The sequence below is a fragment of the Cordyceps javanica genome, chromosome 2 (genome assembly GCF_051103115.1).
Source record: "Cordyceps javanica chromosome 2, complete sequence".
In the NCBI taxonomy this organism is placed as follows: domain Eukaryota; kingdom Fungi; phylum Ascomycota; class Sordariomycetes; order Hypocreales; family Cordycipitaceae; genus Cordyceps; species Cordyceps javanica.
Genome location: NC_139296.1, coordinates 1,325,445 through 1,350,602, shown reverse-complemented (window position 1 = coordinate 1,350,602; position 25,158 = coordinate 1,325,445). Strand labels below are relative to the sequence as shown.

Genomic DNA, 25,158 nt, shown 5'->3' with positions numbered 1-25,158 from the left:
CCATTCAATGGTTCTCTTCCGCTGCTGTCGTCTCCAGCTGTCGCTGGTACTTGCTCGAGTCGCAGTTCATCTCGATGCTCAATGTCATCTCGATGCTGGGTCGCTGAAGAATCTGTCGCAAGCCCTTGGTTTTTTACATGCCAATAAAGAAATGTACAGTAGTTGACGGACTCTGGGGTATCTTCTATACCATAAAGGACTCGCCACAGCCGCATTCTTCCTCTGTGTAGTGGTTAGCACGTGGGTTTTGCATGATGGTGGACGAATCGGTAGTACGTACTGATGTTTGGGTTTCTGAACACGAATCTTTGGCTCAGCTTGTCCTCTGCCCAGTCCATCTCGCTGCCAATGATGCTGAACAGCGCCTTGCTGTCGATGAGGACCCTGACGCCGTCCTGCTCGACCGTCTCGTCAAAGGCGCCAGGCTTGTCAACGTACTCCAGGTGATAGGCCAGACCGCTGCAGCCGCGGTTGCGCACGCCAACCTTGATGAGCTTGGGTTCGGGCTGGTCGAGCATGTTGCGGAGCTGCTCGACGGCGGCGGGGGTCAACTTCATGGCCGCCTTGCGCGGTCGAAGCTTTGATCTTGGACGTGTGGGCTTTGCTTTTTGTGACTGCTTTTCGGGGGCGGGAGCTACGGCGGCGGGCTGCTGCTGCTGCTGCTGCTGCTGCTGCTGCTGCTTCGTCGGTGACGGTGATGATGCCGGCGACGCAGCCTGTGCTTGAGCCTGTGCCTGTGCTTGTGCTTGTTCTTGTACGGGCGCTTGTGACGGTGCCGCGGCGGGTGCTGGTGACGCAGGCGAGGATGGCGGCGGTCGTGTCTCGTGGACCTTGGGAAGGGCTTCGGGGTAGGCAATCGAGGTCTCGGCAAAGTCGTCGCCGCGGGCATCGGACGATGAGCGCGTCGGCAGAGAGTAGGAGTGGTAGGCGGCGCACACAGGCCTCGACGTGGAGAATTGTCGAATGGCCAGGCGGGATGTGGCGTGGCGGGCAGCGGCGACTCGGCCGATGAAGAGGTGGGCGTTCATGGTAGCTAGCCCATATAAGGGAATCGTAGGCTCCTCTAGATTGAATGAAGACAAAAGGGCTAGAAAAAAGTGCAAGTTTATGAAGAATAGTGGCACATGTCGTTGGTCGTCGATTGCGTACTATGTTGATGGTGGAACGTGGATGAGCATTGTCGGCAGAGCTCGGGGGCGGAAGAACGGGTTAGTCAGGAAGCCAAGTAATAAAATCAGGCCTTTGGATTTTCCAAGGCCGCAGGTAAGTACCTCCAGGTGTCGTTTGTAGCGCTGGGTACCTCCACATCGAGCTGTTAGCGCTCCGCCCAGCCACAGGGCCGCGTACTAACAGCGCTGCACAGTGGTAAAGTGGTACTGAGCCAATGACAGTGCCAGCATTACGAAGTACCTAGTAGTCAAAATATTGGCTCTTTTTGTGGCCTTTGCGCACTAAACAAGGCCCTGATGTCAAGTACCAGTACAAAGGCAGCCTGCTTGGTAAGTGCCCAATGCCCAGAGGCCAAAAAGGTTACCCTCCTGTAATACTGTATGCACTTGGTGGCCATAGAGGTTGTCTCATTAGCAATCATCAGCAATCATCAGCAATCACAACCAAACGCGAGGAAACACGAGGAAACATGCATCACCTGCTACCGAAATTTGTAACCGCGTCATTTCGCCAACCAATGCGCCCACTTGTTGAAGCCTGTCTCCACAAAGCTTCGTCAGGCGGCTGGACTGGCTCCCTGCAGACCACTTCTCGCAGGTCCCATGATCCCCATCTACTTACTATCTAATGCTGGTAAAAGGAAAAAAAAAAGGCAAAGGGGAGAAAGAGGGAAAAAATAGCTACATCAATTCGCATCATCGCCACCTCGCCTCTTTGGTTCTTGGCCGCTTCCATTTCCAGCCTCCATACTGCTCGTCGATCCAACATCATCTGCGAGGATCAAAACATTGGCACCATAGTCATGATGGCCTTCACCGCGTCGCGGCGGCGGAATCAAGATGTCGAACCAGCGCGGTACAATGAGGCCGGCAGCGATAATCATCAAAGCAATGTGGCCAACTGCAAACCCGAATATATGGAGCGGGTCGTTTCGCAGCTCATAGAATGACGGGTATGAGAAGCTGTACACAATCGACAGCGTCGGCGCCGCAATGTAGCGGATAAGCGGTGCCCAGAATGCTGGAATCTTCCAGTTTCGACCTTGACCGACAACCTCATTCAAGTCGCGGCGAAGCTGATTCCCCTAAAATACTTTGTCAGCTCCATCGTGCAATCTGGCCATGATGGCATACGCACCGAGTAAAATGCAATAAACCAAGCCCGCGAGCCAATGACGCTCTTGTTCCACCACTTTGGCGCATCAGCATCCGGTGTCTTGGCTAGGAGCACAGCTCCGATTAGGGCGACAATGAAGATTCCAAACCCTACACACGCGCCAGCGACTGGTGACACTGCCTGGCCGATGGTGACGCCGAGTACCATGCCTCCAAAGAAACCCCCATTGAACGTTAATAAAGCTGGCAGGCCGACTTGACCGACAACATCGCGCCATCGATACAAGGTTGTCGACGCAACGCATTCAGTCCAGACGACAAACACCAAGCCCACATCATTGATCCAGCGATCAACGCCGTCGAGCAAGTAGAATCCAAACTCGGTGCAGTACGGCAACGTCAAGCAGAAGAATGCAACAACGACTGCTGTCACAACCCACGGTCGACTGAAATGTGGGTGGGCATCCATGATCAACGTATTGATGGCATCTACCATGGCAAATGCCGAGCTGTAGCCGAGAACCATAAGCGTGAAGAAGAGCATGACGGCCCAAAAGTTTGCACCAGGCATCTCCGTCACGGCCGTGGGCAGCGTAATAAAGCCCACCACGAAGCTCCCGAGGCGCTTGCCTCCACCAGGTGTGATGCCTAGAAAGCCAATCACACCATAGACAATAAACGCCGCGACGTTCTCAAAGAGGACGTTGCTACTGACAATCACGATCGAATCCATGACCGCATTGGAGTATTTCTGGTTATACGATGCGTACGACGTAAAGTAACCGAAACCAACGCCGGTCGAGAAGAAAACTTGGCCGCATGCCGCCTGCCATATTTTGCCGTGCGAGAGTTGGCTGCCGTTCCAAGTCGCCCAAAAGTATCGAACGCCGCGTGCAGCATTCTCGAGCGAGAGGGAGCGACCGATGAGGATAATGGTAATGACGACGGGAAGGCCCACGGTGAAATACACTACACGGCCTGTCAGGCCGACACCGCGAAAGGTGGAAGCCCAAACCAGAAACCACGTGAAGATGGCCCAGCCTACGGTCTCACCAATGACGCCCACACCAGGATACTCGACATATCTTGTGACGGACGATCCGTCGGCTGAATAGTTTCCTGGTATCGGGTCCACATTGGCAACCACATCTTGCATATAAAATTCCTCGCTTCGGCCCGTCCAAGGCAGGGGACTCTTGAAGGAATTGCGAAAATAAACCATGATCCAGGCCAAGTTGACCACAAAATACGGACTGACCACCGTTCCGATGTAGATGAGCGAGAGGCCGGCGCCCTTGAGACGATGGTTGATATTGTTGAACGCAACGACACAGCCCCCACGATAGGCCTGGCCAATCGAGATTTCGAGAACCATTACCGGCATGGCGATGAGGAAGACGCACAATAGATACGGAACGAACCACTGCAGTCCGTGGTTGTTGAACGTCTGGCTGGGGTAACGCAGCATGTTTCCCAGGCCAGCGCAGCCACCCATGGCGGCGAGAAGGAAGGCTGCCCGCGAGGGCCATTGATCGCGGCCATCAGCTGATTTGCTGTTTTTGGGCGCTATAAAGTTGGTAAACTTGGCAAAAGCTCCCATTTTGTGCGAGTGTTGCTAAAGGAGCAGGCGTCGGCTGCGAAAAGACAGGGTCATGTAGCGTCGTCGGCAGAGCGATCTGGTGTCGTTGACGGATTAGAAAAGACAGATGGAAACTGCACGACCACCCAGCACCAAGATGAATCGCGGGGTTTGCGACCTATTTAAGGCAACACGGCCATCTAAGCAAGGCCGTCTTGATCGATGATGACATGGGAGACATGCAAAGCAGGGCGGAGAAGCTTTCTTGGCAGAAATCGCATGTTCGCCCAGCAACTTGATCCAATAGATCCATGGTTGGCCCAATAAGGCGACATTTACAGCCCCTATTTTCTTCTTATAAAAAAAAAGTTCAATAGACGGATTCTTGGCGAAGCTCACAGCTGGCCGGCCAGCCGCCTTGCCCAAGGCTGTATAGATTCGCGCGGCAGCCGGGTTAGGAGAGACTTGTCGATGCGGTTACGATTTGAGATTTGACAGCCCTCCATGTAACTACTTCTCTATTGTGAATCAAGCACGCCGCTGCCGTTGCCATGTCTACTGGTACAATGCCACGACCAACATCCGTCGCTGGGAATAAGGCCGCAAGCAGTCTCGGTAGGATCGGCAGCCACTTTTGCAGAATAACCAAGCGGCTCGTGTGGATAATAAGCATAATCAACGTTTCAACGTACGGATCAACGGCATAGGCGCACAGCCAGGCTATCTCCCCCAACGCCCAGGCGCTAGACAGAATAGGTCGCGTATCGTCTTCGCCTGATCCTTTGTGACGAGTTTTCCAGCAAGGCATCGGAGCATCAGGAAGACTGGGAAAGTCTGACTGATCACGACAGATTTGAAAGTACATTATGCACGCTTATACTGAGACTATTGAAGAATTCCATGTTTTTGGGTCATTCTCTGTTGATAACGAAGCTCCCGCCTTATTTACTTGTGTTATAGAACCTGTCGTCACATAAATGGCCTCTCACTTTCCTCAATAACCATTTTCCTTTCCATCCATATGAGGGCTGCATGTCTCGGGGGGTATTCAGAGTGCACAAGTCGCCGATTTTGTTAGAGATGCGGAGCTGAAGCCAAGGGCTTGCTTGTGGAGATGAAGAGATCGCATGCTCCGTTGTACAGTCTTCGCCTACACGATCCGAAATTTACTCCGCCTACGCCGGCTCCATCTGACCTTGACTCGCCGACCATGACGCAGTGGCCTTGGTCCGCAGCGGCGCAGCAGCCGCCACTTGGTGTGTGCCAAGGGCCAATCTCAACTCCGCCCGCATCTCCTGTGTACATGAGGTCATGTGGGGTTTCTCAGCACGCAAACATCATAGTTCTCGAAATCTGGATCAAGACAATGTTTCTCACATCGCCAAGGAGTCATTGCGTGTTCGCCAGCATGAAAAGTGTGACCAAGGTCGTCCGCAACTGACAACATTGCCGGTACTCTTCGCGCCTGTAGCAAGCATCCTGTCTTGCGGTTCTGCACGATCGAGTGTAAGCGAAGCACTCTTTATTTCCGGAAAATAACAAATCTTAGAATGTATCGCTACAAACATTGAGGGGGGGGGCTGCTCTTGAGCATCTCCGCAGCCCTCGCATCATAGGGCTACAGGCGACCCTGAATTCCGCCTCGCATTTCAGCTTGAATCGTCCTAGTCACCGTTTTATTTTCCTTGCCCAGCTCGCCCGATGGCACCGACGCTCCTTGAGGGGAAAAATACGGAGGCCCACCCAAAGCAATACCTAATCGAGCAGCTTAATTTACAGGTGAAAGAACGTGCGGCTGAGACAGGTCAGGGTGCAAGGCAGCAGCTGTGGCGCTTTCGCGAGAGGACAGATTCTGGAATGTGTTCCAAGTCCGAAAAGACTGCGCAATGCCTACTTCCGTCTCAGCCTCAGCTAGGGCGTATGGGCCTCTTATATAAAGCCCGACAGGCCGCAATGCCGTGGTGACTTGCTGCGACGCGGCCTCCCTTTTTGTATACGCAATAATAGCCTTCCGACCCCCCATACAGATTCGTAGTCAGCCATGTCGCAGCAGAAAGAAACCATGCGCGCCTGGGTCTTCAAGGAACGAGGCGACCCCTCGCGGGTGCTCGCGTTGACGACCCTCGACAAGCCAGCCCTCCCGCCGCGCACGCCCCTGCCCCGCGACGCGCCCAGGCCCGAGGAGTGGGTGCTCGTCAAGACGGCCTTTGTCGGGCTCAACGTCGGCGCCATCTTCCAGATGACGCTCATCCCGCCGATGCTCCGCGCCAAGGCGTGCGTCCCCGAGATGGACCTCTCCGGCGTCGTCGAGGACGTGTGGCACCCCCACGAGCGCGAGATGACCGGCTGCGGCGCGCCGCCCTCGCCGCCGCCCTTTCGATTCAGCAAGGGGGACAAGGTCGTCGCGATGCTGCCGGCCAGCCACGCCCTGGCCACCGGCACCGGCGCGCTGGCCGAGTACGTCGCGGTCCCGGCCAAGTACGTCGCGCACAAGCCGGAAGGCGTCAGCTTTGGTGACGCCGCCGGCTGCCTGCTGGCGGGCATGACGGCGTGGCAGCAGGTGCACGAGTCGGGCGCCAAGGAGGGCGACCGGGTCCTCGTCAACGCGGCCAGCGGCGGCATCGGGACCATGGTGGTGCAGATGGCGCGCAATGTCGTCGGCGATTCCGGGTACGTAGTCGGCATATGCAGCGGGAAGAATGTCGAAATGGTCAAGAGTATAGGCGCAGACGAGGTAAGCATTTGCCCCCGATGTCCCTCTTTTTTTTAAAAAAAGAGATAAGAAAAAAAAAGTAATGTGAATTTACCAAATTTTCTCGCTAATAACTACTCCCCAAGGTGGTTGATTACACAAAACATGACCGCCTGCCAGGCTACCTCACAGACGTATTCGGGAACAAGCCCTTTGACGCCATCATCGACACGCTCGGGCACCAGTCGCTCTATCTGGGCTCGCCGTCGTACCTGGTGCGCGGCGGCGTGTACTCGTCCGCGGGCATCAAGCCGCCAAACTTTTCCGTCCCCAACTTCCTGCGCGCCGTCCTCCAGATGAAGCTCAACGAGTGGTGGCCGGTGAGCACCTGGCTCGGCGGCGTCGGCCGTCTCTGGCGGGGCGTCTCCATGATGGAGCCCACGCTCGAGGACAGGAAGCGCATCGTGGGCATGCTGGGGAGCGGCGACGTCCGCGTCGTGCGCGACAGCGTGTGGAAGTTTGAGGACGCGCAGGCGGCGTATGCTCATCTGGGGGGGCTGCATGCGCGTGGCAAGGTCCTCGTCAAGGTGAATGCGGACCTTGGCGACGATGAGGCCTAGGCCTGACAGAGCCCACGAGATATGAGATATGAGATAATTAGTAACAAGCGCTTAATTCACTACTCTATACTCCATTTGTCAATCTTCTTCTGACATGGCATGGTCAATATGCAGTAGAATCCAAATATAAAACAAACGATTCAGTCTACATGAGTCTGCTTGGTGCAGGCCATGTGGTATTGGCATCAGAAGTTAAAAAAAAACCAGAAGGAACAGTTCTCTGTCGCCCATCATTTCCCGGAGAGTCTGCTCTTGTACCAGTCTTTAAAGTTGATGCGCCCAATGACACCGCTCTGGGCGCCATTTTGATCGACTTTTTTCAAATTTACATTCTCAATGGCCCACGACGCCAAGAATGAGGCCGCCAGAAAAGCGATGGAAGTGATGAGCAGGATATGCATGACCTCGGTATAGCTCTGGTTGATGGCGATTCGCTCAGGACTACCCACAGCAAACGACGTGGCGACCGTGAACGAGTTTTGGATGCCGACGGCTCTGGATTTGGAGGCCTCTGGGAGATATGCCTCCAGCCTGGCGAGCAGCAGTCTTGTCCAGATGGAGCCCGAAATCGCGTTTCCGATTGCGCCTCCGATCGCCCGAGCGGCCTCGTACAGCGTTGTCACATTGGCAACATCTGCAAGTTTTTGTCAGCAAATTTTTCGGTTTTTTTTCTCTTTTTTCTTTGGCTGCCAAGGCCTGGTGCGAGACCTACCTTGGTGGCCGGCGACGGACTGAACGGCAGTCTGCGCAACGATGCTAATCATCCCAGAGCCTCCCCCGGCAATAATCTGGGCAATGACAATCTGGGCGAGCGTGGCGTCCGCGTTGGAGTACCGAATCATGAGCCCGCCGCCGATCAACTTGACCATGGTGCCCGTGACAATCACCCACTTGCAATTGCCGGTATACTTGACGACGAGTGCCGCGGCGATGCCGACCACGGCGGTAGAGACGCCCTGCGACGTCACGATGTTGGTGGCCGCCTTTGGCGACAGGTCGTTGACGACGACCAGGAACGAGTAAAAGTACGGCTGCCAGATGTAGTAGCTCAGAAAGAACAGGGACTCGGTCAGGCAGGCCGCGGCGACGGTCCTGCTCTTGGCCAGGCGGAGCGGCAGGATCGGGTAGCGGGCGACGTAGATCTCGTACAGGACAAAGCCGGTGAAGCTGACCGTGCCGGCAATGATCATGGCAAGAATCTGCGGCGAGGTCCATCCGTTGTGGAACCGGACGGTCAGTGTCATGGGCAGCAACAGCAGCACCAGGCCAGCGACAAACAAGAAGAGGCCTGGTATATCTGCCTGTGCCCACTTGGAGATGAATCCATCCATGGCAGTACCATCGCGGACCTTGCCCCTTGTGCTCTGAACGCGCCAGATGGACACTAGCAGTGGTATCGACACGACGGGCACAATAATCGCCCTGATTCGAGATGATTAGTCTGGCATCAAGATATTCGGCGTGATGATTCTCTTACCACATGGCATATCCCCTTTTATTTCGCGATTAAAGTCAGCAAATGTCTGTAATTCTTTCCCCACGAAGCCGCGGCGGCTTAGACTCACCAGCGCCAATGAGTCGGGACCAGCGCTTCCACCATCGGACCGCCGATCCAGGCCGTGAAGATGGGCGGCGCGTACAGCAGCGACCCGAAGAGGGATCGGTTCTCCAGCGTCGTGGTGTCGGCCGCCAGGATCTGCTGGACAAACATGACGCCCACCTGGCCGACGGAGTAAAAGACCTGGCCGGCCGCCATGGTGCCCAGGTTCCGCGATGCCGCGTTGACGACGAAGCCCAGCACGATGGACACGAGCGAGATGCTCAAGGCCTCGGCGCGGCCCGACGCATCGGCAATCTTTGCCATGACTGGTTTTGTCGCCGCATTTCTGTCGTGACACACACACGCGCGCGCGCGGACAGGCCCGGTTAGTAAAGAAAGAAAAAAGCAAATGTGTTGCAAACGTTGGCGGTGAAGAGGAGGAGGAGGAGGAGGGAGCGCGCTGCCACTCACAATATATTTTGGAGGGTGCTGACAGCGGGAAGCATGGAGTGCGACTTGAACTCGGACAGCGCGTACGGCTGGTAGGACGAAACCGTCAGGCTGTCGAGACTGAGGGCGACGGCAAGCAGCATCATGCCCGTCCAGGCGACCAGGATGGCGGCCGGCGTCCACGAGCGGGTGACGTGCTCAATCTTTTCAACGCCAGCGGACACGCTCGGCTGCGCAGCCACCGCCGCTTGCTCGCCGTGCTTGGCGGCATCCTTGTCGAATTCTTCCAGGCTCATGTCGTCGACGTCGTCGTAGTCGTAGTCATAGTCGTAGTCGTTGTCGCTGTCATTGTCGCTGCGCCGCGCGGTGCCGGTCCCGGCGCTCGAGGGGACGGGTGCGATGACGTCTTCCTCGTCCCGGCCACGGGCTGCCTCCTTCTTCCGCGCCTGCTGCTGCTGCTGCTTCTTCTTCTTCGTCCGATGCGGCGGTCGGCGGCGGGTCTGTCGGGGAGGTTGAGCTCCCGCTGGCCCTGCCACCGCCGGCGCCGCCGTGAACGGTGCCGGGGACGCAAAAGGAACCATCTGCAAGCTCGCGTAGTTCATCTTTGGCCGCCACACGCGTGGATAATCACGGAAAGGGCATGGATGGGAAGAGGAAAAGAAGAAGAAGAGGGAAAAAAAGGAGCAGAATGGCCTGGTGAGGGGAAAACAGCTACAGGAAAATGAAAAGGCGCTCCGTGCCTGAATCCTTCCGCACCATACGACCCCCGCTGTAACGGTTTGTATACTTGTCAGCTATCCCGCAGCGGGTAATACTTGTCGGTTTTTTTTTTATAGTCTGTGCTGGGCATTCTGGGTACCGTCGCCAGTTCCTTAATAAACCCGGGCCTATTTGGGGGTCCCTTGTCTACGTAAACTTGTACACGTGCTGATCTCAGCCCGCCACACGCGAAACCGTAACCAGGGTGCAGGCAAACGATGGTCGAACAAAGCACGGGGGGAGGGGAAGAGGAAACAGGTAGCTACTTGGCTGGCTGATGACGCCAGATTAGATTCAAGTAAAACTGCCCTACTCGGCAACGCACCACCGGTGCGAAGCAAAGCACGAGGACGGCGGGGAAGAGTTGGCATGGTGTCAGCCTTGGTTGACATCTTATCAGATGATCTGATAAGCCTCCGGTACGGAGTATATGTACATGTGCGAATATAACGTACGAGGGGTATACTATGCGAATAGGCCCCTTACCCTGGTGCTCCCAACGGGACTAGCTCAGCCGGCCAAGTCTTAGGGCCCGTTTTCAATCCCTGCGACGAGTGGATTGTGGGAACTTTTGTCTGCTTGACCCACGTCCTGTTTATGAGCTGGTGTCAGTAAGTAACAGTGCTCCGTACTGGGTACTGAGTGGTCAAGCATCCAAGCAGCCAAAGTAGCCCAACAAGGTGTGGTGTCAAGCTCGGCTTGGGCCGGAGAACCGACCAAGCAGAAGTGGTGTGTCGTGAAAACTGCCACATCAGGTCATTTTCCTTTATGGAAGGTGGTGAAGAGTTTTTGATGGGGGGTTAGCTCTCTCTCACTCTTCTCTCTCGACTTCAAAAGCAACACACTGTTCCCAACTAGTGATTGGGGGGTTATAAGCTAGCAACTTGCTGTCTGAGCCACAGTTGGCCGTGATCCGAGGCCGGCGCCGGGTTCCCGGATGAATCCGGTCATGATGATTCACACAACACTCGTGAAAAAGTCTCCCTCCTTGCCTCCCTACCCTCCCCTCCCCTCCCCCCGCGCGCGCGCCGGCTCATTCGGACCGGTCTTATATCCGACTGTGCCCGCCCGCGTCGGTTTCTGGCGTACGTGTTCACGCACCACACACCGGCATTGCGAGGACGGCAAGTATGACCTCAAGCTCAGCGCGCGCAGTAATTCCGCATTTCGCGAAGCCCGCCGTTCCTCGGAAGGCGGCCCTGCCATGTTGCTCTAAGTGGCCAATTTGCCCATCCTGAGTCATGCCAGCGAAAAAAGCTCATGGGCTTCGAATACGAATCCTCCCAGGTATAAAAAAAGGGTAGTGCGACGAGTCCGATCGACCCCGCATCCTCCCGGCTTCCAGCTTTACAACAGCAACAGCAACAACGGCTTTACGATCCAAGGGAATCACGTATACTCGACATTGAAGCAAACAAGAGCAAAGGACCAAACCCTGAGCCAAACCAAGGAAAAAAAAGAATCATGCCCTCGTCCCGTCCCGCGCAGAACCCCATGGAGGGCACCCCCCAGCACATCCTGGACCTGCTGGACCGGCTTCACGCCGAGTCGCTGGCGCAGGAGAGGGCCATGGACCGGTCCGTGTTCGCGGGCGCGGCCACCGAGGAGGACAAGAAGACGGCGGTGCGCGACAAGTTCATCGCGCTCGACCAGGACAAGAGCCAGTACGTGTACGCGCTGTGCCGGGCCACCGACGCCCGCACCATTGTCGAGGCCGGCACCTCGTTCGGCGTCAGCACCATTTACCTGGCCCTCGCCGCGAGCGCCAACGCTGCCGCCGACGCCGGAGGCTCCGGCCGCCGGGCCAACGTCGTCGCCACCGAGTACGAGCCCACAAAGGCGGCCCGCGCGCGCGAGTACTGGGCCCAGTGCGGCGACCTGGTGACGGGCGCCATCGACCTGCGCGAGGGTGATTTGAGAGAGACGCTCAAGGAGAACCTTGAGGATGTCGATCTCCTGCTTCTTGATAGTAAGATGATGTGTCCCCCTTGACCAACTCTTCTTCTTCTTTTTTTCTTCTATCGTTTTCTTTAAAGAAAAAGAAGAGAAACATTCTTTTCAGCCTTCTTCCCGACATCAAGGTTGCTAACTCGGGACTGCTTGTTCCTTGTTCTAGTCTGGACCGAGATGGCTCTGCCAACTCTCAAGATTGTGCAGCGCAAGATGCGCCGCGGTGCCATTGTCATCGCGGACAACACCTCGGTATCCGAAGGATACGACGAGATGCTGACGTATATGCGTAATCCGGAGAGCGGCTTCATCACAATGACCTTGCCATTCCATCAGGGTCTGGAGTTTTGTGTCTACCTGCCCAAAAACTAAGCCGTTGCCTGGGACAAATATGTTGCACCCTGTGTGATGTTTTAGTTCTCCGTTGGCTGGGGACCGGCCAGCCCAGAGGAAATGTGGAAGCGGGCGAAACTTTTGCCATGTAGACGAGGAAAGATGACGACATTTTCAACAACAAGTCATTGAATATATATATTAAACAGTATCTACAAGTTATTTTTTCGTTGGCATCTTTTCCAAATGTTTCCGTCATTCATTATATGATGAGCCTGCACACGCATCAACTCTTCGCCTTGACACTCGCCTTCTCCTCAGAAGACAAGCGGATGCCCGGACCGCCCGACCAGTCCGCCATGGTCGCGCCGCGTCGGAAATGCGAGGCCAGGTGCTGCGCCCTCTCCTCCCAGCTGTTCATGGTGACATTGCAGAAGCCGCAACGGCTCTGGAGCTTGTCCTGCTTGTGCTGGAGCAGGGCCAGGTCCGGCTTCCAGCCGTCCCACTTCTTGCAGTGGTGGAACTTGTGCAGGTGCTGCCACAGGTGGTCCTTGCGAGTAAAGGTTCGCTCCGACGCGGGCCGCTCCGCGCACGTCTGGAACTCGTGCGATTGGATGTGGTCGTGCGTGGGCGATGGCTCGCCGCAAAAGATGCACTCCGGGTGCGTATGACTGACGCGCCAGACCAGAAACGACTGGTCCGGCGGGAGCGGGACCCGGCAGATCCAGGAGTCGAGTCCCGGGAGGTGGATAGAACGCTCGTGCCGCACCCAGTCGTATCGCTTCCGAAAGCTTTGGAAGCAAAAGGTGCACTGGAACGTGGTGTTCTTGGCGCGCCCGCCGCCGCCGCCGCCAACCGTCGGGCTCCTCTTTCCTATCGAGTCTCCATCGACAGAGTTGTTGGCCGAGTAGGGGACAAATGTAAAATCGCCGGATTGCTGGGAATGGACCGAGCCTCCGAAGCTGGTGGATGAGGCCCTGTTAAAAGACCGCCGTCGGCGGCGATAGACGCCTGAGTCGCCACTCGTCGAGGATGCAGAGCCGTCCCTTGCGCTTCCGTAGCTGCCAAAGTAGTCGGAGGCGTCCAACGACGACCGGTTTAGGGCGCGTTCAATGGCGGAGGCGGAGGCGGGCTCGTCGCGGGGCGGCGAATTTCTCCAACGTTCCATGGGCGACATGCTGTCCAGCGCGGAACGTGGCATGGGAGATCCCTGGCGGAATGCCTTGACGCTATTGCTGTTGTTGCTGTTGCTGCTGAAGAGCGACTGGGCCGAGAGTCTGTGTCTCCGGCGGGCATTGGCGAACCAATTAATGACCTGTGTTCGGCTCAGGCCGCACTGGCTGGCGAGGTCGGCCTTTTGGTCCTCGGAGGGGTAGGGATGGTCCAGATGGCAGGCGAACCAGTGAGACAAGGGCCGCGTCTTCTTGGCGGTTCGTGTGCTGGCGCGCTTGGAGGTGACGACGGCGAGTGGCACGCGGCGGTCGTCGTCGGGGCCATCGTCGTCACGGGGCTCCTCGTCGAGGTTGGAGAGGTTGATCTCCTCGCTGACGCCGTGCAGGTGGCCGATGACAGGACGGGAGGTCTCGAAGCTGGAGGCGCGGCGCTTGCCGCGCTCGGCCAGGCTGCAGTCGCGGAAAAGGGCGACGCAGCTGGAGCACGAGGTGATGGGGTTGGGGTTGGCGTCGGTGGTTTGGAGGATCAGACAGTGCAGGCGCTGGCGCTTGCACTGGAGGCAGGGCTCGGGCGGGCGGTAGGCGCCGTTTTTGACAAAGAACTCGTCGATAATGGCGGCGTTGCCGGGGGCGGGAGCGGAACCGGAACCGGAACCGGAAGCGAAACCAAAACCGAGACCAGAACCAGGACCAGGACCAGAACCAGGAAGGGGCTGAGATGCAGCGGCGGGCATCATCTCGGCCGCGCCGACGGGGAGGTTCCAGTCGCCGTCGGGAGCATCAGGCAGGAAGCCGGCGTCCAGGACGGCCGCGGGATCGACTGGCGAGGCGTCGAGCTGCGGGAGGAGGGCCGGGTCGGCGGCGAAGTAGAGGCTGTCGAAATTGGAACCGAGGTCGGCGGTGGTGACAAAGGCGGGATCGAGAAACATGGCATCCAGGTCGTCGCCGGGGGACAAGACGTGCGGCAGCAGGCCGCCGTTGCTGGTGCTGTCGTGAGCGGCGATGGTGTCCGGCGCCGGGCGAGAGGCTCCGGCATCGCTAATGAGCGGGACGAAGAGGTCGCGCTCTGCGCGCAGAGGGTCCATGCCTGCAAAACGAGGAAGACGTCGATGGGCGTACGACCAAGGCAAAGGAGGGAAAAAGGACCCCGAAAAAAATGAGACGTCAAGTGGAAGGATGGCGGATATTCATGAGTAGAAAGAAGAAGAAAAGAAATGGCCTACATGGTCACCAAGAGTTGTTTGTGTTGGGAAAGATGAGTGAGTGCGGGCATGAGAGGGAAGGAAGTACTGAGTAATGAATGAGTAGCGACGTGAGACCCCGGTGCCGGCGCAGCGCCCGGGGGGGGAAATTGCTGACCAAACCAATGGGCCTTGGAGGCCAAAGAACATCGGCCAGCTGCCAGCTACAGCCTACCAGGAATAAAAGTAAGTAGCCACAGAACCCATTCAGCATTAAAACCATCGTTATCTGTACCCAGACAGCTTCCTGTTAGCGTTGGCTTGGCAGCTTGTATATGCCGAGGGCAGCCAGCCTCTGGGGCACGGGGCTACCATATCAGTATCATTGTATCAGTACTCCGTACTCAGTACTCCGTACACCGACCCTCTGCCAATTCCTGCACCCACTCAGTGGTACCTATTTATTGTGAAGAAAACGTGGCAGAAATTCTTTCATATCTTTCTCCATACTTTCTTTTCTTTTTTTTTTTTTTTTCTTCTCTTTTTTTCCCCCAACGTTTGATGACAGCCCATAGCAAAACAGCATAGATAAAACTCCCAAACGCTTTACCCTAGGCGCATCCCCTCACTGTAGTTATAGTGGAATATTCCCCATAGGCCTCATGTTTCTAGTGGATGGATTACTGTTTTTAGCGGGTATTGGCGGATACTGGCCCCCCTCCTGCAGGCCCTTGTAGGCCCCCGTAGCCACTGCGGGCCCAAGCCCTTCCTCTCAACATCCGCCTGTCAACCTGTGGCCGCCAGCCAGCCAGCCAGCCAGACCAGCTCTGAGACTGTTAAAAAAACCTTATTCATGCAAGGCAGTTGGGCCGAAAATATATACATATAAAACAAAATAAACCAGGGCAGCGCGAACTAGAACAATGCACCCGCAGCAACTCGTACTGGTAAACTGCAATGCATCAACGCCAGCCAGCCGGCCGGCCCCGCGGGTTCGGGCATAACACCAGCTAGACTTGCCGGTATATCAGTATATCAGTAACTGGTACGCAAGGCAAGGACCTTTTTAGCTATTGATTTGGCCCCTGGTACTGGGTGATTTATTAGCAAATATCGCATCAACGAATACCGTGTGGCAGACCCTCGCCCGCCACGTTGCCGCGTTCGAGAACCACGGGGTCGTCGTCCTCCTCCTCCTCGGCGGCTCGGGCTGGCCCGAACGACCTTTACGCACTCGGCTTTTTTCCAATTACACTCGGCACCGCCAACGAGTGATGAGACTACCACCAACTAGGCAGTAAAGTAGTAAAAAGCCCATCAAATCTGTACTGGTTTTACGGGTGCTCTCCTCCCCAATCAACCCGCTTTGTCCGGCGCATCAGCTTCCTACCCGAGAAACAATGCCGACGCAGGCCATCAACTACCCAGTACACACACACACACACACACACTATCAGTAGACGGACGATGCTCCAGAATAATGCCCGTGTATTTTCATTTTTATTTTTCGGCTGAGCTTGCGTGGCGTACAGCCCGTTCCATAACTGCTGCGCATTATGCGTCGCATCCACTCCTCGAGGACTACCTACCAGCCCAACTATGCAGCATGTCCCGCGAGTTCCTCGTTGCAGATCCCCAGGTCTGATGCCCTCTTTCCTGCCGGCTAATCAGATAGCTCAACTTGCAAGTGTGTGAACCCTTTCCCACGCGTGCTCGTCTCGGCCAGCAACTCTCCATGTTGGAAAGCGGAAGCCCTTTTCAGAGACCAGCTGTCGTTTGAAAATCACTGGTTCCTTCTTCTTTTTTTTTTTGCGCCACCACAAGGCTCGTACTCGATCAAGGAGAAACATTCAATATTCTTCTCCGATGCCCATCCCAGAGGCTCCATCAATACGCAAGCAAGTGGCTTACACGACCTGGTGACCCGCGTTGCCGTCCTTCAAGTCTGATAGTCCCCAACGGGTAGGTTGCATTCTCGATGGCTTTTGATTGACGCGCCAAGTCCGACATTACTGAAACCCATTCAATCCTTTCAAGTGGCGTGCATGGTCGGCATCGACCGGCCGTCGCATCGTGGCGGCCAAAAGGGGAGAGACAGAGAGAGGGCTTGCATAACCAGAGACTGACCATTCACCATTCGTTCGGCTGACCATGCCGACTTATAGGGCGCGCCTGGCTTTTGATGAATCAAGAAATCGTTCCCAGCCGGGTCCCGAGCCAACGAGCCCCCATGAGCTATCCTGTAACAATGAGGTGATGAGTCGCGTTGCTTTGTGATTGGACTGTGAGCTTTGGAAGCGCCGATCGAGTTCGTTATGGAAGCTTTCCAAGCCATACAAGCCTTCTTGGTCGGTTACAATTTCTCATCGGCTCCATCTCCCTCCCTCCCTGTCTAGTCCTCTGTCTCTGTCTCTCGTCTTTATACCGGATCCGTCAACCTCTGCAGCAAATAGTCACTCCCGCGCGCCCGCCTTGCTGAAGCCTTCTTTTTTTACCTTTTTCCTTTTTTTTTTTTTTGGGCCAATCCTGACCCATGCAGCCACGCCCGACAACATGTCCCCATCACATTATCACATGGCGAGTTTTCGCTTCACCTGAATAAAGCTTTCTTTTTTTTTTCTTTCCCAGTCGCTCGATCGGGGCAATACATGGCACGCTGTGCGCTGTCCGCGGACCACGACGGCAGCTCCATGAGCCGCGCGAATCAAAAGACAAGATTGTAAACCTGGGGGGGAGGGTCCTGTCTGGCTGGCTGGCTGGCTATCAGTAGGCTATCGGTGGGTGGGTGGCGATGATCTGGAAAGAATCACAGAATCGTTCAAGAGAAAGCAAAAAGATGCATCTCTGCATGAGTATTAGAGCAAGACTTTGCAGCTCTGGCTAAGACGTGGGCACGCCCTCTATTTAAACATGCACAGCGTCCCGGAAACTAGCACGGGCAAACCCAGCAGAGGGCGCAAGAACAAGCTGTTGACAAGAGGGCGCTGCTCATTCGCTGCCAACAATCTCCCAAACAAGCTGGGAGGGCGCGCACAATATCATTATTTAAATTCGCAAAGAGATTGTTTGTAATATTCTGAACTGTAAAGAAGAAAATTGTCGAAAAAAGGTCTATCCCCATTGTTTCTGGTGTCAGTCTTGATGCCGCATCACCCTCCCGGCCCAACGCTCATCATGTCGCCGCCGCCACCGCCTTGTTCTTCTTCTCCTTCGTCTTCGTCCTCTTCTGGCTCCCCGCACCGACGCCCGCTGTACTTCAACCCCGTCGCGGCCACAAAAGACTGGGCCGCGCCACCGAACCAGGATCTGCCAGACATTGCGCGGTTCCATCAGCGGTTTCCGGGCTACCGGCCGACGCCCCTGGTCAGCCTGCCCTCGGTCGCGCGGGACGCGGGCATCGGTGCCGTCCACGTCAAGAACGAGTCGGACCGCTGCGGCCTGCCCGCCTTCAAGATCCTCGGCGCCTCATGGGGCACCTACAGGGCAGTGGCCAGCCGCCTCCGCCTGCCGCCCGCGGCGGCCCCCGCGACGCTGGCCGCCCTCCGCCAGGCCCTCGCGTCCTCCTCCTCCTCCTCCTCGCCGCCGCTCACGCTCTACGCCGCCACCGACGGGAATCACGGCAGGGCCGTGGCCCGCATGGCCTCGCTGCTGGGCGTCGCCGCCGAGATCCACGTGCCTTGCTGCATGAAGCACGAGACCATCGACCTGATTCGGCAAGAGGGCGCGCGTGTCGTCGTGTCGACGCGAGACTATGACGCGGCCATGCAAGAAGCGTTTGCTGCATCGCAGCACTCTCAGGGCCTTCTTATTCAAGATTGTAGTTTTGGTGATTACACCGAGGTGCCCCAGGTCAGTTGCTGCCACCCCAACATGTCTGTCGTGATCCCGGGGCCTCCTGCTAAAATACTGGTAAATGGAGTGGATTGTCGATGGCTACGGGACCATGCACCACGAGATTGATCAGCAACTGGGCGGCCAGTCTCCGGATTTAGTCATTTCTCCTGTCGGCGTCGGCTCGTTTGCACACTCTGTCGTGACGCACTACAGGGCGCCGGGTTCGACTTGTCAGGTCATGTCCGTGGAACCAGACACGGCAGCCTGTCTCTGGAAGCGGCTCGTTCGAGGGGAAGAGACTTCGGTTCACAGCGCGCCCACCATCATGGCAGGCCTGGAATGCTCGACGATATCGGAGCGGTCATGGCCGGTGCTGCAAAAGGGCATCAACGTCAGCGCTACCGTCTCTGACTTTGAGGCGCACGAGGCCTGCGAAACACTGCACCAGCTGGGCGTTGACGCGGGACCTTGCGGCGCCGCCACATTGGCTGCCTTGCGGCGTTTATCCGCCGACGACAAAGCAGCCCTCGGTCTGAACGAGAGCTCTGTCGTGGTGTTGCTCTCGACGGAAGGGCTTCGCTCCTACGATGTTCCTCGGGACGTCTCGGACGAGGACCCCGTGGACTTGACACGCGCCCTGGTGGGGATCAATTCCGCAAACCCGGCTCTTGGCTCCCATCCCGGCCCCGGTGAGACGGAAATCGCGAAATTCATCTGCTCGTGGTTTGAGCATCGCGACATTGATGCACACTGGGTTGAGCCGGTCAAGGGGAGACCGTCCGTCGTGGCCGTGGTCAAGGGCCGCGGCGGCGGCAAACGTCTATTACTCAATGGACACATAGACACTGTAACTCTTGAGGGATATGACGGAGATCCTCTCGATCCCCGGATCGACAATGGAAAGCTGTACGGACGCGGCTCGGCCGACATGAAGTCTGGCGTGGCGGCACAGATGGTAACGGCGGCCAACGTCAAAAAACGGCAGCTGGCCGGCGACGTCGTCGTCACAACCGTCGCAGACGAAGAGTTTAAGAGTCTCGGAACGGTCAACGTCCTCGAGGCGGGTTGGCGAGCCGACGCCGCCATTGTGAGCGAATGCACCGACATGGCCGTCGTCCGCTCTCACAAGGGATTCGTGTGGCTCGAGATCGACGTCCACGGCGTGGCGGCGCATGGCTCGCGCCCCGACCTCGGATACGACGCCATTGCGAAATCCGGCCACGTCCTGGTTGAGCTCGACCGTTACTCGGAACAGCTGCAGCGGCGGAAAGCTGATCCGGTGGTCGGGCCGCCCAGCGCTCATGCGTCCCTCATACGGGGCGGCGAGGAAGTGTCGTCGTATCCGGCCAAGTGCACCATCACACTCGAGCGAAGAACCGTACCCGGCGAGAGCCCGACCCTGGTCGAGCGCGAGATACGCGATATCCTGGATCGGGTTGCGGCCGCTACGCCAGGATTCAGGTATGATGTCCGCGTTACCTTTCACCGGCCACCGTTCCACATGGCAGAGGACGCTCCTCTGACCCAGCTCGTCTGGAAGCACGCCAAAAGCGTCACGCGTGGTGAGCCCGCGATAGGTGGCGCCCCTTTTTGGACAGACTGCGCGCTCTTGCTAGAGGCCGGTATCCCAAGTATTCTTTTCGGACCACGCGGAGAGGGATTCCATGCCAAGGACGAGTTTGTATACACCGACTCCATTGTGCAAACGGCCCAGATTCTTACGCAGCTCGCAGAGGAATTTTGCGCTTGAAGTACGCTCTCGTAGTAGACTTGCTGATTAAACAGACCTCGTAAAAGCTACAATTCAAAACCGTTATAATTTAGCAATGCATGCATCAGCGCCTGATCGTGCTGTTCGCTACATTCTTCGTTCTCACTCGCATACTTGGTGCAAACTCGCGGGCAGCCGCCGTCGAAGCATCGGCCTCGTTTAGTGTTGGCATCGGAGCCCTCAATCTGAGAGTCGATGAGGCGCGTTTTACTTCTTTTTATGCGCAGCAGTATCTCCATTACAGCAGACTACGCTCTTCATAGTTCTTCTCTTCGCACTTGGAGGTGTTGTCACTCTACCCGAATCCCCATCTCTCCCTCGAGCCTCATAAGTTAGCGCATGCCTCAACACGGGGTAAAAGCCAGATCATGTCATTCATACGCTGCATCAGAATGCAACTACTTTTTCAACAAATAAGGACTCTAGCGTCAGACCATTCTCGTGTGGAGTTCCTTATTCTCATCACGCAAGCCCTTGAGTTGACGCTCAAAATCCTTATTGGCCCATTCCCAATAGCCCGTCCAGACACCTGACACGCCAGCATTGCTCGTAGCGGCACCAGCATTGCCCGTGAGTGCTTTCATCTTCTCGCCCAGGAGAAGCGTGACACGAAGAATGCTCTTGTTAGCTTCTTCCTGCTTCTCAACATCTTGCTTCACTGAGTTTTCTTTGAGCTTCGTCGACAAGACGCCTCTGTAAGCCTCGGCAATCGCGTCCAGTCGTCGTGCAGTCTCGTCGGGATCAATTACAATAAGCTTCGTGACCATCAGGTTGCAAAGTTGTCGAATATCGTTGTCGTCCTTCAGCCCAGCAACTATGCGGTCATAAAAGTCGATATGGTTGATCCGGCTAAACGCCGTCTCCATGAGTGCATAAAGCGTTTCGTAGGCACTCTATAAGCTGGTGAGAAAAGTTTCGGTACATGAACAGTGTGGCATGGGATTTTTACCTTGCGAACTTCCAAGCCATCATCTACGGTATGCTTGAATGGTCCTAGCTGCACTTCACGCACCAGCTCCGGTTTGATGACTGATTCATTCAGTACAAATGGCATAAGTTGGCCGAGATGGGGGAGAATGAAGTCAGGCTTGTTATGTGCTGCAGAGTTTAGCGTCGACATTGCCAGGCGGCGGATTTCCATGTCTTGGTCTTGCAACATAATGAGCAGCATATCAATCAACATATTGCGCAGCACGGCATCAAACGCTTCATCACACTCGGGGAGTGTGTACCGCACCGCCTGCACCGCCATGCCACGAACACCTGTTGACTGATCCTTAAGCAGTGTCTGCCCGGAGCCGTGGTTAGTGTTGACTGTTGGAGATAAGCAATGGATATTTCGTACCTGAAGCTTGGGCATAAAATTGTTCGGATCTAGTGTTGCCAGTCGGCCGACACACTCTGCGCAAACCACCTTGTTGTCTGCGTTATCTGATGCCAGGAGCAGCTGGTCCCAAATAGGCACGGCTTGGTCCCGAAGGTCAGTCGATTGATCGGAAACGGACTGCAGAATCTCCTTGATCGACTGAATCAATAGATACTGAGTATTTCCGCCCTTCTTCATCCCATTGAGAATGGTGGGTAGGAACGACTGTACGTTTCCAGAACCGGCACGGCCAAGCGCAATGGCGGCGGCCAGGGAAACTTTGTCCGGCTCAGAGCGGAATTGGCCAAGGAACAGCTCGGGCTTCAGCGGGGATTCTGCACCCAGTCTCATGCCCGCCTCGCCAAGAACTGCAAGCGCAAGACAAATGCGAGCTGCATCGCCACCTTGCGAACTATTTTGTAGCTCCGAAACGAAACTGTCAACAGAGACTCCCGACGAGGCTCCGCCAGTGACAAGAAGTGTTCCAATCACTTTCCCAACAACAACCGGATCACCTGCAATGCTCACATGCTGCAAGAGTCCTGTCATCAAGGAACCGCCTGCGCTACTTTCGCCGACAGCACTGGTTAGAGTAAGCAGGTGGTCGAGGACTATTCCAGCCAAATGTGACTTCAGAAGCTCACACAGAGCAGACACAGTTTCATCGACCATGACGAGTTGTGGATTGCTTTTGACAAGATGTGCTAAGATCAGCAGGGACGAGCCAAGGAGGTGGGCGTCGGCATTCCGAATGGTCGGCATCAGCGCCGACACGATTCCCTCGATAGTTTCGGTTTCCAGCTGGTTTTCAGCAGCCTTGCATAGCACAATGTGTTTGAGTGCGGCAATGCTGGAGCCACGAAGCGGTCGGTTTGCCTTGCGAAGCTGGCCTGCAAGTTCTAAAGCCACATCTTGAAGCCAATCTTTTTCCAGCTGGCCTGGCGAGTTGGCAGATGCCGCGACATTGTCGACAGCACGCACGGAAGCGAGCCGGGTAGTTTCGTTCTTCAGACGTTCGCGAAGGACCGTCAGTGCAGCCTCTCGCTTGTCTTTTGGCAATAGCGTCTCGCTGTCGGTAGCGGACGTTCGCGAAAGCAAGACACCAAGTCCATGGATAGCACGTTGCCGAACCTCGGCGTCCGCGTCGTTTGCCGATGCTCTATCCATTATCACAGTATAGAGCTTGTCTAGTTCGCCTTTGTATTTCAGTGCGGATCCTCGCGATCGAGGTGGTGTGATGGCCTTGACCAATTCTTCCGAGGTCCGAATAGCTTCGCTTGAAATTTTGTAGAACTTGTCATGAACCGCGGACGTCACACCGCCGACAATCTGCGTCAGATAGGGCTGAAGAACAGCGGATGAGTGGGTTTTTGAGATGTCACTTATCAGTTTCAAGGCAGTTACGCGAAGCGAGCTGGGCGTGGCGGATGCGGTACCTCCACCTGTCGCGAGTGACGACGGCACCGAGCTGGATCCGCCCGGTTTGACAGCATCCAGAATGAGGGTTATTAGGGTGCCAAAATGATCAGAAAGACCGCCTCGTAGCACAGATACGAGATCGTCAAGTAGACTAATCACAGCTTGCTTTGTCGGGATGGTCTTGCCCTTGAGTTGCTTTGTCGAAATTTTGACAACACTGGGAATGAGTGTAGTCAATTCTGCACGGGGCCCATGCATGGATGCCTTTTCAAGGACGGGAGAGACCAGACCAGTGCCAACCATATGCTTGGACATGTTTGAACCACCGCCGCTGCTCTGGCGTCTGCGTTTGCGGCTGATGGGCATCTGGACCACTAGATCGGGCTCCAGTTCGTCGAAAGTGATGCGTTCCGTATGAAGACCCTCACCGGTCTTGCGGATGAGTAGAGAGAGAGCTGATATGATTTCAAGACGAACATTTTCCTCACGTTCATCTATCCGCTTCACGAGAGTTGGTGCGGCCGTGTTGTACAAGACTCCATTTTCTAATAAGTCGCCACTCCCACGAGTGGCAATCAGGGTATAAATGGCTTTTGCAGCACATCTTCGCACTTTCCAGCTTGCGTCATCATCATCATCTTCGAAGCCATCATCAGCATCGAACTCTTCATCGCTCTCATCCTCTTCCTCATTCTCATTCAAGTCATCTTCCATTTCTTCATCTTCGTCCACTGCGTAGTTCGGATCGAATCTCAAATAGCGGAGGCAAGACGAAATTACCTCGTCTGTGAAAGTTCGCATTTCCTGTGGACAGGATGCTAAGAAAGCCTCGAGGGCCACGAGGGATGCTTCTCTGACCTCATTAAATTCCAGACCCAGGTCGTCGCCATCGCTAATCTTTCGCATGTGCTTTTCGAGCTCTTCTTCAGCCAATTCATTTAATATGAACTTGACAGTCTGTGGCAGATGCGTTCCGAAACGAGCAGGAATCGAACGAGCCATACTTCCGAGGATAGAAATGTAGAGGCGGCGAGAAACGGAGGTAGTATTCGGGCGTGCCAGCCCATCCGTGAGTGTTTTGACGACCTTTTCCAACTGTTGGTCCGACAAATAAACGGCAAGCATCGAAATTGCGACAACTGCCCGCTTTTTGACAACTGAGCTTCCATGTTCGCCTTCGAGAAGACGCATTACAACATCGAGCATGGATTCCACTTCCTCTTGGTCAAGAAGAGGTCCAAAACAGCGTACAACTTCAATTAATACATCCACTCCTTCGACTGTTATTGCTTTGCTATCTTGGAGCAGCCCGATAGGAACGTCGGAGGTGGTGACTTTATCGGTGATGGGGGTACGAGTCTTGGCCTTAGAGCCTATCAGACGGGGAATGAGTACACGGCTGATGGCTGCGTATGCGTTGTTGACATCGTTGGAAACTGGGGTTCCAGGAAGCGGCCGAGGGAGCGCTATAATCACCTGGCGTAGTGCTAGTGATGGGATTGCATTGTCGACCGAGTGCTTTAGCTCGAGCGAGGACAGCTTGTCAATCATGGGTGCAACGATTGTAGCGGGCACTTTTCCGACGAGGGGTCCTAGACTATGAAATGTATCAGCACAGTGTCTTTCAAGAGGTATTCCGGCGCAGAGATCAACGACTAACCACTTGATGGCCAGGTTTTGCACTTCTCCATTTTGGTCGTCGAGCGTCTTGATGATGCTATCAACAGTGCGGGCGGCGACATTATAATCATGTTGAAGAAAATCGGGCTTGGCGAACGTGAGCAGATTTAGGATATCGTTCAGTGCCATGAACCGGAAGTCGGGATCACTATCGCCGAGCTTTTGAACATGGCTCATAACCGCCTGCGGCGTAGCCACAACGGGATTCATGGTGGACATGATTGCTTGCCACGGCAGAAGCTTGATCGTGGAGCTTTTGATGTGGTTTTCAAGAGCCAGGAGGGCAGTCTCTGCTGCAAAAACTTCGTGCTCCGTTCTCCCTCTAATCTGGAGGCTTCGAAGCCGGCCGTTTGATGGGAGCGTTGAGCGTGAGCGTTTGTTGAGGAGGCAAAGAGGATGAGGCGCCGTGAGGTGGAGGTGGGGCAGGAAGCTCTCAGGTAGTAGTGCTTTGGAGGGGCACCAACCGCCGCATCTGTTATTTTAACTGCCCTACATAGCTTTTTGCCTTGCGCATCGGGGCCTTATCA

At 55.7% G+C, this 25,158-nt stretch overlaps 9 protein-coding genes across 9 annotated transcripts; 3 read left to right on the top strand and 6 right to left on the bottom strand.

The window, feature by feature from the left end:
- Positions 1-184: 184 nt before the first annotated feature.
- On the bottom strand, positions 185-1,028 carry V2A60_002896 (Fe-binding Fe/S cluster assembly protein ISA1; the record flags this gene model as incomplete). Its single annotated transcript, XM_083254240.1, has 2 exons — positions 185-222; positions 281-1,028. 2 exons carry the CDS (start codon positions 1,026-1,028, stop codon positions 185-187), a joined length of 786 nt encoding a protein of 261 aa, XP_083110366.1.
- Positions 1,029-1,855: 827 nt separating this feature from the next.
- On the bottom strand, positions 1,856-3,885 carry V2A60_002895 (sodium:neurotransmitter symporter family protein; the record flags this gene model as incomplete). The annotated part of the gene is made up of 2 exons (XM_083254239.1): positions 1,856-2,254; positions 2,308-3,885. The coding sequence occupies 2 exons, from the start codon at positions 3,883-3,885 to the stop codon at positions 1,856-1,858; spliced, it is 1,977 nt and encodes a 658-aa protein (XP_083110365.1).
- Positions 3,886-5,905: 2,020 nt separating this feature from the next.
- V2A60_002894 (NAD(P)-dependent alcohol dehydrogenase) lies at positions 5,906-7,176 on the top strand (the record flags this gene model as incomplete). The annotated part of the gene is made up of 2 exons (XM_083254238.1): positions 5,906-6,598; positions 6,703-7,176. 2 exons carry the CDS (start codon positions 5,906-5,908, stop codon positions 7,174-7,176), a joined length of 1,167 nt encoding a protein of 388 aa, XP_083110364.1.
- Positions 7,177-7,406: 230 nt separating this feature from the next.
- Positions 7,407-9,040, bottom strand: V2A60_002893 (uncharacterized protein; the record flags this gene model as incomplete). The annotated part of the gene is made up of 4 exons (XM_083254237.1): positions 7,407-7,810; positions 7,889-8,598; positions 8,654-8,668; positions 8,742-9,040. The coding sequence occupies 4 exons, from the start codon at positions 9,038-9,040 to the stop codon at positions 7,407-7,409; spliced, it is 1,428 nt and encodes a 475-aa protein (XP_083110363.1).
- Positions 9,041-9,183: 143 nt separating this feature from the next.
- V2A60_002892 (major facilitator superfamily domain-containing protein) lies at positions 9,184-9,768 on the bottom strand (the record flags this gene model as incomplete). Its single annotated transcript, XM_083254236.1, has 1 exon — positions 9,184-9,768. The coding sequence occupies one exon, from the start codon at positions 9,766-9,768 to the stop codon at positions 9,184-9,186; it is 585 nt and encodes a 194-aa protein (XP_083110362.1).
- A 1,621-nt stretch (positions 9,769-11,389) lies between these two features.
- Positions 11,390-12,247, top strand: V2A60_002891 (O-methyltransferase; the record flags this gene model as incomplete). The annotated part of the gene is made up of 2 exons (XM_083254235.1): positions 11,390-11,894; positions 12,042-12,247. The coding sequence occupies 2 exons, from the start codon at positions 11,390-11,392 to the stop codon at positions 12,245-12,247; spliced, it is 711 nt and encodes a 236-aa protein (XP_083110361.1).
- Positions 12,248-12,494: 247 nt separating this feature from the next.
- On the bottom strand, positions 12,495-14,465 carry V2A60_002890 (uncharacterized protein; the record flags this gene model as incomplete). The annotated part of the gene is made up of 1 exon (XM_083254234.1): positions 12,495-14,465. The coding sequence occupies one exon, from the start codon at positions 14,463-14,465 to the stop codon at positions 12,495-12,497; it is 1,971 nt and encodes a 656-aa protein (XP_083110360.1).
- A 3,270-nt stretch (positions 14,466-17,735) lies between these two features.
- Positions 17,736-20,145, top strand: V2A60_002889 (tryptophan synthase beta subunit-like PLP-dependent enzyme; the record flags this gene model as incomplete). Its single annotated transcript, XM_083254233.1, has 2 exons — positions 17,736-18,410; positions 18,481-20,145. The coding sequence occupies 2 exons, from the start codon at positions 17,736-17,738 to the stop codon at positions 20,143-20,145; spliced, it is 2,340 nt and encodes a 779-aa protein (XP_083110359.1).
- A 449-nt stretch (positions 20,146-20,594) lies between these two features.
- V2A60_002888 (armadillo-type protein) lies at positions 20,595-24,850 on the bottom strand (the record flags this gene model as incomplete). The annotated part of the gene is made up of 4 exons (XM_083254232.1): positions 20,595-21,059; positions 21,116-21,454; positions 21,512-24,548; positions 24,612-24,850. The coding sequence occupies 4 exons, from the start codon at positions 24,848-24,850 to the stop codon at positions 20,595-20,597; spliced, it is 4,080 nt and encodes a 1,359-aa protein (XP_083110358.1).
- Positions 24,851-25,158: the final 308 nt, after the last annotated feature.